Source organism: Heterodontus francisci, chromosome 9 (genome assembly GCF_036365525.1).
Source record: "Heterodontus francisci isolate sHetFra1 chromosome 9, sHetFra1.hap1, whole genome shotgun sequence".
Taxonomy (NCBI): domain Eukaryota; kingdom Metazoa; phylum Chordata; class Chondrichthyes; order Heterodontiformes; family Heterodontidae; genus Heterodontus; species Heterodontus francisci.
This window is the reverse complement of record NC_090379.1, coordinates 18,175,879-18,191,298: the sequence shown is the minus strand read 5'-3', so window position 1 is coordinate 18,191,298 and position 15,420 is coordinate 18,175,879. Positions and strand designations below refer to the sequence as shown.

At 43.9% G+C, this 15,420-nt stretch overlaps 1 protein-coding gene across 3 annotated transcripts in view; it reads right to left on the bottom strand.

The window, feature by feature from the left end:
* The window catches only part of alkbh1 (alkB homolog 1, histone H2A dioxygenase), a 37,733-nt gene extending 22,341 nt beyond the window's left edge, over positions 1–15,392 (bottom strand). Inside the window, exon 1 of one of the 3 annotated variants that reach the window (XM_068038607.1) lies at positions 15,138–15,392. In XM_068038607.1, coding sequence (XP_067894708.1) covers positions 15,138–15,266 — 129 coding nt within the window. In that variant the 5' untranslated portion in view covers positions 15,267–15,392. The remainder of the gene's footprint in view (positions 1–15,137) is intronic. The other 2 variants (XM_068038606.1, XM_068038608.1) reach the window with 2 other exon arrangements.
* Positions 15,393–15,420: the final 28 nt, after the last annotated feature.

The following is a 15,420-nucleotide window of genomic DNA, read 5'->3' as shown; positions in this document are numbered from 1 at the left end:
AATTTACAAAGAAGATAATTAGGAGGGATGACTGTGTGCATGTGGATAATGACTGAGATGGGTGAAAAGATACTTAGAAATTGTGTGACAATATACATTAATATTGTTCACAGAAAATAAATGCTGTGTATCTATTACTTTATGTGCAAATTCCTTATACTGGAAGCGATCTTTTCAAGTGATAAAAAGCAAGGCTGATAGTGCTGCAAAGTTAACTACCAGTATACTAGAAAATAAAGCTTCTCAGAGAAATAATCTTTTAATTTTTTTTGCCTTTTTAAAGCTTAGGCAGTCGACTGGCAAAGAAACCAATTAAACTGAACATCCCTACAGGGAATTTAGCATTGCACCAATAGAAGAAAGCATTGAAACAATATTACAGCCTTAGTAAAATGCAAGTGCACATTAGGCAAGGCAATCATAACTTTGCAGAAGCACATTTTAAAATTAGATTAGGTTCCAACAGTGTTCAACTTCAGCCTGGGTGTAATTATGGTAGAGTATATAAAAAATTATATTTTACAGTGGCTTAAGTATATTTGAAAGAGAATAGTCACAACTGGAACTCCTCTTAAAAATGTAAACAATTACAAACAATTAACTTTAAACGCTTATTGTTTATTTGAGGACTGCTGGGATTAAATCAGCAGAACTGGTGCAATGGAGATGCTAGGATAATAAACGAGTTACACTAATCAATGTTCCTTCTAAGCCGTGTGGCCGTGCAGCAGCTTGAAGTCCACAGCTGCACAGAAAAATTTGAAGGGGACGTTTACTTAAACAAATTGCTTGTGCACTCCAAAAAAATTAGAGGGTACGTTGGCACAAATATAGATATGATCATTAACCCATGATATTGCATGTTTAGCTCAACCTGCCATATCTCCTCTGCTGAACCTCCAATTTAGATCAGTGCTCACTATTTAAACTAATCAAATCAACAAAGAATTAAGTCTTCACAGTAACTTTATCCAAAAGAGAAAAGAGATAATGAAAGCAAATTCCACTCTTAAAACCGAAAACTCTCCTAAAGCAGATCATTTTATTTTAATAGAGATTACTCAAGAGAGATTCTAGATGAAGCTTTTTAAAATTAGTTTAATTACAAAAAGACTGGCAGGCATAATGCATTAAGATCATCCTTTCAACCCCCAGGGAGGCTTAAAAAGACAAATGGCATGAATATCTTTTGTCTGTGAGGTTTCTGGTTACCTGGGACGAACTTAGTCCTGGTGGTGGCCGCATCTTGTCAGATGACCGCCCGCCCCCAAGAGCTGCCGGGCAATCAGAGGACCAGCAGCTCGGCAGTGCCACTGGTTGTGGTGGCCACTGCTGGGGCTGCACCTGGAGGAAGAGGATTGCAGCGATGCATGGCACCCTTGCAACCAGTTAAGTGGGGAATGGGGGAGCCGGGGCCAATCAGGCAGACCCCAGCAATGGTGGCGGGGGATGGGGGGCTGGTGAGGGCAGGAAGCGTCATTGCTGCAGGGAGGCTGCTCCGTGGGCCAAAGAATGCTTGAAAAAGACCTGTTTGACAGTTGCTTAAATTCACTTTTACTTGGCTCAAGTAACTTACTTCACTGATTGTTTTGTCTCATGAAAACCCCTGGTACAAGTTGGAGGGAAAACAGCAGGACACAAAGGAGCAGATGCAGCAGAGGGTAAATGAAAAATTGGGATTGAAATGATAATCATTAATTGCAAGTTGTTGAGCTGTTGCTGCCTCCCTAGATTGTTGTTCAGATCTGGAATCCAGCCCCCAGTGAGTGACATTTTCTGATCCTAGTTAACACCATCCATTTAGCACCTTTTTCTTTGTTCACATACAATGGTATATAATTGCTAATAAGTAGGAAATTAATGAAGCATGATTGCATACTTGGTCCTTAACATTTAGATAAAGTGGAAGAATGCCATTCTGTCAGGAAGTAGAAGATTCTAACTCACCTAACAGCAGCTAGTAGCCAGACTTAAGAACAGAGCCTTTGAGAGGTGCATCAAAAGGAAGATACAACTGAAGAGCATTTAGAGAGATGAAGTGGAATGTTTTTCCATTTGAAAAGAAACCCCTAGTAACTATATTTATCAGAGGTTGTCGTAGCTATATATTGGAACCTTACATGGAGAAGCTACATTGTTTTAAACTCACTGCAAAAAACAGGGAATAGGCAAACCAAACAGAAGACACAATCCATGTTCTCAATAACCTTTGGCCACCTGTCCAACTACACAGATTGATATAGAAAGTGATAAGTGATGTATTAGGTTCCTATTGAAAAATTGCTTACAGAATTTAGGTCAACTGCTGGAGCAAACTAAGAGAGGTTACTGCTTCAGAACACTGATCCCAGCAGACACATTTCTATTAAGAACACTTTTCTTTCTTTTGGGCCTCCTTATCTCGAGAGACAATGGATACGCGCCTGGAGGTGGTCAGTGGTTTGTGAAGCAGCGCCTGGAGTGGCTATAAAGGCCAATTCTGGAGTGACAGGCTCTTCCACAGGTGCTGCAGAGAAATTTGTTTGTTGGGGCTGTTGCACAGTTGGCTCTCCCCTTGCGCCTCTGTCTTTTTTCCTGCCAATTACTAAGTCTCTTCGACTCGCCACAATTTAGCCCTGACACTATGCTTTCGCAAACTATTTCATGTTTTGAAACATTCAGTGAAAGTTGATAAGATCAGAAGTGTTTAGTGACATATATAGTCAGGATTATAAATACTCACTTCCTGATCTCTGAAAGCTTCTTCACAAACTACAAGGTTCAAGTCTGAAGTGTGATGCATTTACTCATCACTATCCTGGACGGAATTTAATTATTCGTTCACTGGATGTGAGTATCGCTGGCAAGGCCAGCATTTGTTGCCCATCCCTAATTGCCCTTGAGAAGGTGTTGTCCATCTGGTGTAGGTATACCCACAGTGCTGTTGGGGAGACAGTTCCAGAATTTTGACCCAGGATGTGGCCACAAAAACACTTGAAGCTCAACACTATCCTGCACTGAGCAGCTTATTTGATTTGTTAGTCCGAGCAACTCACTAAGGTTACTTCGACCTCACCTCGTTCCACTGCAACCTTTGCCACTGAGAAGGACAAGAGGAGCATCATCAACCCCTCCAAGTAACACATCATACTGCCTTGGACATATGCTGCTGTTCCTTCACTGTCTCTGAGATTTCCAATCAACACCATCATGAGAGCACCTTTATCACAAGGACTGCAGTGGATTAAAGAATCGGCCCAAGACCACCTGCACAAAGCGACTACCAATGACCAATAAACTCAGCTGAGTTATCAATGTCCACATCTTAAGAAGAAAGAAACAAACATCGCATCATGATGACATTATCTGTCGACGTGGTCTTTTCCAAATGTATGCTGATAACTTCCAGTTCTATCTCACAACCACTGTGTCAGAGAGTCATGACGAGCCAAACTACCTTCCATTGAACATTGGTCCCTGTCAAAAACTTTATATTCTCCCTGGGCTGCTTTCCTAGGCTAAACCAGAGTGCACAAACTTCTTGCTCGATTCCAAGGGAAGCTTCAAACAGCGCATCTCACCACCAAGCTCACTTCTTTCCACTTCTTCAATGCAGCCTGCATCTGACTTCAAATCATCAACTAGCAACACCTTTAACCACACTGCACCTCACCATCACGGACACCTTTAACCACACTGCACCTCACCATCACTGACACCTTTATCCACACTGCACCTCACCATCACTGACACCTTTATCCACACTGCACCTCACCATCATGGACACCTTTATCCACACTGCACCTCACCATCACGGACACCTTTAACCACACTGCACCTCACCATCACTGACACCTTTATCCACACTGCACCTCACCATCATGGACACCTTTATCCACACTGCACCTCACCATCACTGACACCTTTAACCACACTGCACCTCACCACCACTGACACCTTTATCCACATTGCACCTCACCATTCATTCCATCTTCGCTGCCTTCGGAGAATACTTGGCATCAGGTGGCAGGACTATATCTCCAACACAGAAGTCCTTGAAGCGGCCAACATCCCCAGCTTATACACACTACTGAGTCAGCGGCGCTTGAGATGGCTTGGCCATGTGAGCCGCATGGAAGATGGCAGGATCCCCAAAGACACATTGTACAGCGAGCTCGCCACTGGTATCAGACCCACCGGCCGTCCATGTCTCCGTTATAAAGACGTCTGCAAACGCGACATGAAATCGTGTGACATTGATCACAAGTCGTGGGAGTCAGTTGCCAGCATTCGCCAGAGCTGGCGGGCAGCCATAAAGACAGGGCTAAATTGTGGCGAGTCGAAGAGACTTAGTAGTTGGCAGGAAAAAAGACAGAGGCGCAAGGGGAGAGCCAACTGTGCAACAGCCCCAACAAACAAATTTCTCTGCAGCACCTGTGGAAGAGCCTGTTACTCCAGAATTGGCCTTTATAGCCACTCCAGGCGCTGCTTCACAAACCACTGACCACCTCCAGGCGCGTATCCATTGTCTCTCGAGATAAGGAGGCCCAAAAGAAAGAAAGAAAAAAAAGAACCTCACCATCACTGACACCTTTATCCACACTGCACCTCACCATCACTGACACCTTTAACCACACTGCACCTCACCATCACTGACACCTTTATCCACACTGCACCTCACCATCACTGACACCTTTATCCACACTGCACCTCACCATCACTGACACCTTTAACCACACTGCACCTCAACATCACTGACACCTTTATCCACACTGCACCTCAACATCACTGACACCTTTAACCACACTGCACCTCACCATCACTGACACCTTTAACCACACTGCACCTCAACATCACTGACACCTTTATCCACACTGCACCTCAACATCACTGACACCTTTAACCACACTGCACCTCACCATCACTGACACCTTTATCCACACTGCACCTCACCATCACTGACACCTTTATCCACACTGCACCTCACCATCACTGACACCTTTAACCACACTGCACCTCACCATCTTCAACACATTTATCCACACTGCACCTCAGTATCACCAAACGTTTATCCACTGTACATCTATAGGCCACCTAAATTTTGATCCACCCTGCACCTCTCAGAAACCTTTATCCACACATTTGTTACCTCCTTAATACTCAACTTCTCCATAAGCAGTACCAACCTCCTGAGGTCCATCCTGCTCAAACCTCAACTTATTCAAAACTCAGGTGCTCCCATCCTATCCAGCTTGCCCATCATGCCCACCTTCCATTAACTACTTATACCATAATGCATCAAACTCAAATCCTCATTTACAAATAGTTTCACAGCATTGCCCCATCCAGTCTCTGCAACTCCTTCCAGCCGTATATTTCAGCACATGTTCTTCAGCTCGGACTTTAGCCTCCTTTGTATCCTCTCTACTAATAGTGCCATGGCATTAAGCCTTCTCAACTCTATCCTCTGGGTATCTGTCCATCTTGCTGCTCCTATCACTGTTTACCAAAACCTCCCTCAAAACTGCCTTTCTGATCATGTTTTCAGTCATTCTTCCACCATGGCTTGGCAGCCATCTCTCCTAGAGTCATAGAGTTATACAGCACAGAAACAGGCCCTTTGGCCCATCGTGTCTGTGGTGGCCATCAAGCACCTAACTATTCTAATCCCATTTTCCAGCACTTGGCCCGTAGCCTTGTATGCTATGGCATTTCAAGTGCTCATCTAAATACTTCTTAAATGTTGTGAGGGTTCCTGCCTCTGCCACCTCTTGAGGCAGTGCGTTCCAGATTCCAACCACCCTCTGGGTGAAAAACGTTTTCCTCAAATCCCTTCTAAACCTCCTGCTCCTTACCTTAAATCTATGCTCCCTGGTTACTGACCCTCCGCTAAGGGAAAAAGTTTCTTCCTATCTTAGCTATCAATGCCCCTCATAATTTTGTATACCTCAATCATATCTCTACTCAGCCTTCTCTGCTCTAAGAAAAACAACCCTCGCCTTTTCAGTCTCCCTTCACAGCTGAAATGCTCCAGCTCAGGCAACATCCTGGTGAATCTCCTCTGCACCCTCTCCAGTGCAATCACATCCTTCCTATAGTGTGGTGACAGAACTGTACACAGTACATTTTATACAGCTGTGTAACGTTCTTGTTGAAGGCACTATATAAAGTCCAGCTGCTGATTGATGCTCTGTGAAGGGACCAGCACAAACTTAGGTGAACAGAAAGATTAATTTTATGATGGATAATTGTGAGAAAAGCAGAGGAACAGGACTTGTGTACAAGATATTGGATTTAATTATAGACCTGTAGATGTAAATATTCAGTCAACACAGGCCTGATGATGAGCCAGGTTAAAACGTCAAGACCTCAGTACTGTATGCAGTATTGAGATACACACAATTGAAAGAGAGCATACAGTGCGAATTCACGAGGATTTAACCTAGTCTCAGGAAAAACAAATACAAAGAGAGACCTGAAATTCTGTGGCTGTTTTTGATAGACAGATTACAAGCAGATATTATAGAAGTGTTTAAAATTATGAAAGGATGGGACATTATAGATGAAAGCAGACTGTTTCCAGCAGTTGAGGGTTCTAGAAGGAGGGGCCATAGATACAAGTTTAAATGTAAAATGTTTAGAGCAAGAGAAACTTCTTGACACAGTGATTTGAGGCTGTGAAATTCACTTCTAGTGTTTGCGGCAGAAACTTTATGAACATTCAGGATTAGATTAGATAGATGAATGAAGGAAAAGGTGAAGGGATAGGGGAACAGGGTAGGTAAATGTTTGGTCACATGGAGGTTAAACACCAACACAGAATGATTGGGCCGAATGGCCTATTTCTATGTCGTAGTTCCTGTGATGTTGTTAGAGGATACCACATTGGCCCCAATGTGATATGACAATTAAAACAGATAAATGTAATGTTGTCAATTTTCTGTTATGCCTTTAGTTACATAGGGTGCATCATTTATTTATGAGGACCATTAATTGCTCCTAGTGCTCATGCAGTGAACATTGATGGTGGTTCAATAATTTCAACAATTTATTCTCTTCCAAGTGATGAAGTTTATTTTGCAGGTTGCAGTGAGTCTGAGTGTTAGAGTGTGGAATTGTCAAGTTATGCACTTTGCAGCAATATGACGGATGGATACAAAAACTCACACCGAAAAGAAGTCCTGCAAAAGAGCAGAACAAAAAAAATAAACAAATAGTACAACACAGAAGGAGACCATTTGGCTCACTGAATTTGCATTGGCTTGTTTGAACAGCAAAACAGTTAGTTTCACTCCCTGATTCTTTCCCCATATCCCTATAATTTTTTCTCCTTCAAGTACTTATGCAATGCCCTTTGGAAAGCTACTACTGAATTTGGTTTTACCTCATGTTGGCTATGGTTGAAAGAAAATCTGTAAGTATGCATTCAAAGTACCTCAATTTCTAGAAGAATATAAAAGACTCTAAATTTTGTTCTGCTTTTCTTACTGTCCTACTGAGCTGTGTTTGGGACATCAAACGAAAAATTGCCCCATATATCTCACAGTAGGGGCTATGACTTCAAATTGAGCTAAATGCCACTCTAATAGAACCTGAAATAACATCAGCATCTGCTTGGGATTCTAGTCACACTTCAGCCAAGTAACAGCCAGCATTTTTTAAAAAATTATTTGTTCTTGGGATGTGAGTGTGGCCTAACTGTCCTTGAGAAAGTGGTGGTGAGCTGCAGGCCATGTGGTGTAGGTACACTCACAGTGCTGTTAGGGAGAGAGTTCCAGGATTTCAGCCCAGGAACAGCGATACATTTCCAAGTCAGGATGTTGAGTGACTTCAAGGGGAACTTGCAGGTGATGATGTTCCCATGCGCCTGCTGCAATAGTTCTTCTGAGTGGTAGAGGTCGCAGGCTTGGAAGTTGCTGTCGAAGGAGCCTCGGCTAGTTGCTGCAGTGTATCCTGTCGATGCTACCTACTTCTGCCATTGTGCGTTGATGGGGAAGAAGTGAATGTTTAAAGTGGTAGATGGGATGCTGATCAAGCAAGCTGCTTTGTCCTGTATGGTGTTGAGCTTCTTGAGCATTGTTAGAGCTGAATTCATCCAGGCAAGTGGAGAGTATTCCATCACACTTCTTGTAGATGGTGGGCAGGCTTTGGGGAGTCAAGAGATGAGTAAGTCGCCACAGAATTCCCAGCTTCTGACTCCCACACAAGTAAAGCAACTAAATTTGACAAACCCTTTAGGACTGGTCTGGAATCTCCAGCAATTGAAGAATAAGCTCCTGGACATTGCTCATTCAACCAAAGAGAAAAATCATCAATTGTGTTTTTTTCCATTATCCATTTTATATTTTATAAATATGTTTGAGATGGGAAGAAAAAAACCATTGGCAGTCAAGAATTATCCAATTTTGGGCAACGTCTAGTCTAGTCACTTTCCAATTGGCCATTAAAAGCTAGTGCCGCGAGAATGGAAGTGTTAGGTGACCAAAGGCAGGAGCTGGGGGGTTGGGGGGGGTGGCAGGGGGCGGCATGCGGGGAGGTGGGGAGGGGAGGAAATGGATGGTTGGACCGAGGAGATCATGCGAAGAAATGTCCAGGAATGCATTCAATTAGAGTTGGCAACACCAACATGATTCATTTCAGCAGGTTCACAATCTGGGTCCAAACCCAGAAATGTGGATAGATTAGGAACATAACTGGGGAAGCATTCATGGCTTCAGTTCTGGATGTTTGTAGTGCTACTGTTAAAAAATTAACAACTAATACCTCCACAGCAGAATAGGAATCTGCCATTCAGCCCCTCAAGCCAGTTCTGCCAGTCAATTAGATCATGCCTGATCTGTACCCCAATCCCATCCACTCACCTCTGATCCCTATCCCTCATAAAAATCAGTCTTGTAAATTTAAACTGACCCAGTATTCATTGCCTTTTGGGGAGAGAAACAAACACAACCTTATTTCAGTGCTTTGACCATAGAAATAGTCCAACATTGTACAGTTAAATAAGTTAGTTACACAGGCACTCCAAAAATGAATGCTCCAGTGAATGTCATGGAGAGAGAGCATGCAAATATATCCAAATGTCAAGAGAAGAAACAGAAATTTCCTACAACCAAGTAATGGTGACAGACTAGGGATAGCAATCCTCCAATTTTGGATTGGGCTGTCTGTAAATGCTTCCTGCATTAAGTTTAGCTGTGTGGCTCAGCTGGTAGTAGTCTCACCTATGAACCAGCAGCTGGTGGGTTCAAGACCCACTCTAGGACCTAAACACAAAAATCAAGGCTGACATGTCAATGCAGTACTGAGGGGCTGCTGCACTGTTGGAGGTGCTGCCTTTCAGATGAGATGTTCTCACAGGCAGACATAAAAGATCCCAGGGTATTATTTCAGGGAAGTTATTCCCCAATGTCCTGGCCAATTGTTATCCCTTAATCAACATTACAAAAACAGATTATCTGCTCATTATCACATTGCTGTTTGTTGGAGCATGCTGTGTGCAAATACCCTATGGGAAGTGCTGGAATCTATCATTAAGGAAGTCTTAACTTAGAAAATCATAGTATGATCAGACAAAGCCAACATGGTTTTACAAAAGGGAAATAGTGTTTGGCAAATTTATAAGAGTTTTTTGAGGATGTAACTGGTAGGGTAGATAATGGAGAACCAGTAGATGTAGTATACCTGGATTTCCAAAAAGGCATTCAATAAGGGCCACACAAAAGGTTAATATGCAAGATGCATGGAGTTGGGGTAATATATTAGGATTGGTTAACAGATATGAAGCAAAGGGTAGGGATAAACGGGGCATTTTCAAGTTGGCAGGCTGTAACTAGTGGCGTGCTGCAAGAATCAATGCTGGGGCCTCAGCTGTTGACAATTTATATTAATGACTCAGATACATTACTCTCTGTCTCTATCTAAGCTTGCTGATGATACAAAGCTCGGTGGGAATGTAAGCTGTAAGGAGGACATAAAGAGGCTGCAAAGAGATATATACAGGTTAAGTGAGTGGAAGACAAGGTTGTAGATGCAGGATAATGTGGGGAAGTGTAAGGTTATTTGTTTCTGTAGTAAGAACAGAAAAGCAGAATATTTTTTAAAAGGTGTGAAACTTCTAAACGTTGATGTTCAGAGGGACTTGGGTGTACTTGTAAACGGAACAGAGAAAGTTGGCATGCGGGTACAGCAAGCAATTAGGAAGGCAAATGGAAGAAATTCTGCTCTTCTATCCGACAGGAGGAAAGTTATGCGTGGAGTCAGAGAAAATGGGTGAGATTCTAAACGAGTACTTTGCATCGGTATTCACCGAGGAGAGGGACATGACGGATGTTCAGGTTAGGGACAGATGTTTGATTACTCTAGGTCAAGTCGGCATAAGGAGAGAGGAAGTGTTGGGTATTCTAAAAGGCATTAAGGTGGACAAGTCCCCAGGTCCGGATGGGATCTATCCCAGGTTACTGAGGGAAGCGAGAGAGGAAATAGCTGGGGCCTTAACAGATATCTTTGCAGCATCCTTAAACACGGGTGAGGTCCTGGAGGACTGGAGAATTGCTAATGTTGTCCCCTTGTTTAAGAAGGGTAGCAGGAAAAATCCAGGTAATTATAGACCGGTGAGCCTGACGTCAGTGGTAGGGAAGCTGCTGGACAAGATACTGAGGGATAGGATCTATTCCCATTTGGAAGAAAATGGGCTTATCAGTGATAGGCAACATGGTTTTGTGCAGGGAAGGTCATGTCTTACCAACTTAATAGAATTCTTTGAGGAAGTGACAAAGTTGATTGATGAGGGAAGGGCTGTAGATGTCATATACATGGACTTCAGTAAGGCGTTTGATAAGGTTCCCCATGGTAGGCTGATGGAGAAAGTGAAGTCGCATGGGGTCCAGGGTGTACTAGCTAGATGGATAAAGAACTGGCTGGGCAACAGGAGACAGAGAGTAGCAGTGGAAGGGAGTTTCTCAAAATGGAGACGTGTGACCAGTGGTGTTCCACAGGGATCCGTGCTGGGACCACTGTTGTTTGTGATATACATAAATGATTTGGAGGAAAGTATAGATGGTCTGATTAGCAAGTTTGCAGACGACACTAAGATTGGTGGAGTAGCAGATAGTGAAGGGGACTTTCAGAGAATACAGCAGAATATAGATAGATTGGAGAGTTGGGCAGAGAAATGGCAGATGGAGTTCAATTAGGGCAAATGCGAGGTGATGCATTTTGGAAAATCCAATTCAAGAGTGAACTATACAGTAAATGGAAAAGTCCTGGGGAAAATTGATGTACAGAGAGATTTGGGTGTTCAGGTCCATTGTTCCCTGAAGGTGGCAACGCAGGTCAATAGAGTGGTCAAGAAGGCATACGGCATGCTTTCCTTCATCGGACGGGGTATTGAGTACAAGGGTTGGCAGGTCATGTTACAGTTGTATAAGACTTTGGTTCGGCCACATTTGGAATACTGCATGCAGTTCTGGTCGCCACATTACCAAAAGAATGTAGATGCTTTGGAGGGTGCAGAGGAGGTTCACCAGGATTTGCCTGGTATGGAGTAGATTAGGATTATTTTCATTAGAAAGACGGAGGTTGAGGGGGGACCTGATTGAGGTGTACAAAATCATGAGAGGTATAGACAGGGTGGATAGCAAGAAGCTTTTTCCCAGAGTGGGGGATTCAATTACTAGGGGTCACGAGTTCAAAGTGAGAGGGGAAAAGTTTAGGGGGGGATATGCGTGGAAAGTTCTTTACACAGAGGGTGGTGGGTGCCTGGAACGCGTTGCCAGCGGAGGTGGTAGACGCGGGCACGATAGCGTCTTTTAAGATGTATCTAGACAGATACATGAATGGGCAGGAAGCAAAGAGATACAGACCCTTAGAAAATAGGCGACATGTTTAGATAGAGGATCTGGATCGGCACAGGCTTGGAGGGCCGAAGGGCCTGTTCCTGTGCTGTAATTTTCTTTGTTCTTTGACAGGAATTTCATTTGTCTCTTTTACAGAGGGAACGATCCCTTTGGAATGCTGACAGGGGAAGGGAGCATCACGCTGGAGCTGGCAGAAATGGCGGAGGATGATCCTTTGGATGTGGAGGCTGATGGGGTGGAAAGTGAGGACAAGGGGAACCCTGTCGCGGTTCTGGGAGGGAGGGGAAGGGGTGAGGGTAGAGGTGCGGGAAATGAGCCAGAGACGGTTGAGGGCCATGTCAACCACAGTGGGGGGGAATCCACGGTTGAGGAAAAAGGAAGACATATCAGAAGTGCTGTCGTGGAAGGTAGCATCATCACAGCAGATGTGTCGGAGACAGAGAAACTGGGAGAATGGAATGGAGTCCTTACAGGAGGTAGGGTGTGAAGAAGTGTAGTCGAGGTAGCTGTGGGAGTCGATGGGCTTATAATGGATATTAGTAGACAGCCTATCCCCAAAGATGGAGATAGAGAAATCGAGGAAGGGAAGTGTCGGAGATGGACCATGTAAAGATTAGAGAAGGGTGGAAATTAGAAGCAAAGCTGATAAAGTTTTCCAGTTCGGGGCGGGAGCAGGAAACGGCACCGATACAGTCATCAATGTACCAGAAAAAGAGTTGGGGAGAGGGCCTGAGTAGGACTGGAACAAGGAATGTTCGACATATCCCACCAAAAGACAGGCATAACTAGGACAAATGTGGGTACCCATAGCAACACCTTTTACTTGAAGGAAGTGTGTGGAGTTGAAGGAGAAGTTGTTCAATGTCTCCTCTACATTGGGGAGACCAAACGCAGACTGGGTGACCGCTTTGCGGAACACCTCCACTCAGTCCGAAAACACGACCCCGAGCTTCCCGTCGCTTGCCATTTCAATACACCTCCATGCTCTCATGCCCACATCTCTGTCCTTGGCTTGCTGCAGTGTTCCAGTGAACATCAACACAAGCTCAAGGAACAGCACTTCATTTACCTATTAGGCATGCTACAGACTACTGGACTGAACACTGAGTTCAATAATTTCAGAGCATGACTGGCCTCCCTTTTTTATTTCTAGTTTTATTTTATTTTATTTTAGTTTCATCATTCAATTATTTTAACCATGTGCCTGCCCAGTTTTTTTTCATGTTTGTACTTTTGGTTAGGGCTTTCATTAGTCATTTAAAACCCTCTCTGCACTAATGCTTTGTCATTCACTACACCATTAACACATTCTTTGCCTTTGCCCCATGACCTCCTTGTCAGTTATTCTCTCTGACCCTCTGTCCTATCAACACCTTCCCTTTTACCCCACCCCCACTTTATTTGCTTAAAACCTATTACATTTCTAACTTTGCCAGTTCCTGATGAAAGGTCACTGACATGAAATGCTTCTGCTTCTTCTTATTTATTTATTGATACAGCACTGAAACAGGCCCTTCGGCCCACCGAATCTGTGCCGACCAACAACCACCCATTTATACTAACCCTACAGTAATCCCATATTCCCTACCTACACTAGGGGCAATTTACAATGGCCAATTTACCTATCACCTACAAGTCTGGCTGTGGGAGGAAACCGGAGCACATGGCAAAAACCCACGCGGTCACAGGGAGAACTTACAAACTCCGCACAGGCAGTACCCAGAATTGAACCCGGGTCCCTGGAGCTGCGAGGCTGCGGTGCTAACCACTGCGCCGCCCTCCAGATCCCCACCACCTTCTAGGTGAAAAAACTTCCCCTCGAATCCCCTCTCTAAATCTCCTACCTCTTCCCTTAAATTTATTCTCCATGGCTATAAACAAGGGGAATAGGGCCTTCCTATCCACTCTATTTAGACCCCTCATAATTTTATACACTTCAGTAACGTCTCCCTCAGCCTCCTCTGTTCCAAAGAAAACAACCCTATCCTATCCAAACTTTCCTCATAACTAAAATTCTCCAATCCAGTCGTAAATCTCCTCTGTACCCTCTCTAGTGCAATCGCATCTTTCCTAAAGTGCAGTGATTACAAGTCATGAGAAACAGAGACAGAGGGCTGGATTTTACCAGGCCCTTGATGCTATGGATGGTGGTGGGGAGGCCTGGAAAATACTTGCGGGAGCAGCCTGCCATGACCCACGATGCTGCCAGACCTGCTGAGTATTTCCAGCACTTTTTTTTAAATTTAAGGCAAATGTATGTTGGCCTTTATTGCAAGCGGATTGGAGTACAAGAATAAGGAAGTCTTGTTACAATTGTATAGGGCTTTAGTGAGACCACACTTGGAGTACTTGGCACAGTTTTGGTTTACATATCTAAGGAAGTATAAACTTGCATTGGAGGTGGTACAGGGAAGGTTTACTAGATTGGTCTCTGGGATGAGAGGGCTGTCCAATGATGAGAGTTTAGAAGAATGAGAGGTGCTCTCATACAAACATACAAGATTCTGAAGGGATAAAAGCAAAATACTGCGGATGCTGGAAATCTGAAACAAAAACAAGAAATGCTGGAATCACTCAGCAGGTCTGGCAGCATCTGTGGAAAGAGAAGCAGAGTTAACGTTTCAGGTCAGTGACCCTTCTTCGGAAGGGGCTTGACAAGAGATTATTTCCCCTGACTGGGGCACAGTCTCAGGATAAGGGGCTGATCATTTAGGCTGAGTTGAGGAGAAATTTATTCACTCAAAAGGATTGTGGATCTTTTGAATTCTCTATGCCAGAGCATTGTGGATGCTCAGTCGTTAAATATATTTAAGGCTGAGATAGACAGATTTTTGATCTCTCAGGGAATCAAGGGATAGGGGGAGCAGGTGGGAAAGTGGAGTTGAAGGCGAAGATCAGCCACGATCGTCCTGAATGGCGGAGTAGGTTTGATGGCATGTGCGGTCTACTATTGCTCCCATTTCTTACCTACATTACAACAATGAATACACTTCAAAAAGTACTTAATTGGCTGTAAAGCGCTTTGGGATATGCTGAGGTGGTGAAAGGCAGTGGGGCATGAAAAGTTTGAACCCAAATGACTTATAATGTAGTGCCAAAATTAGCAAGGTGCATTCCATTCAGTAGTATTTAGTAATTGGACGACTGAAGCAATCTTTCACCTCACGATCGACACCTGCAACAAGTGACTACACTTCAAAAAGTACTTCACAGGCTTTGAGGGAGGGGGATGAAAAGGTGTTTCTAATAAATGCAAGTTCTTTTCCTCACGAAACATTTCATAAGCCACGTTCAAACACCTACTTTACAGTTCTGCTGGGCTCTGGAAAAGTCGACGATTGTCGAGAGGTCGGGCGGGGGTTTGCGCCTCTTGTAATATTTGAAGAGCCTCCTAAAAGCATCTTCGCCCTGCTCCAGGCGGCCGGCCGCCATCTCCCGCCGCTCGGCAACAACAACAACAACTGCCAGATCACATTTAACCGCTACTCGGTTTTAACCGACACCGCGTGTTTTACAGTGAGTTATACGACAACATTCAGCCGATTTTAAAAGCCTTAATCCTTTAATTTTGATGCCAGAGCGGCGG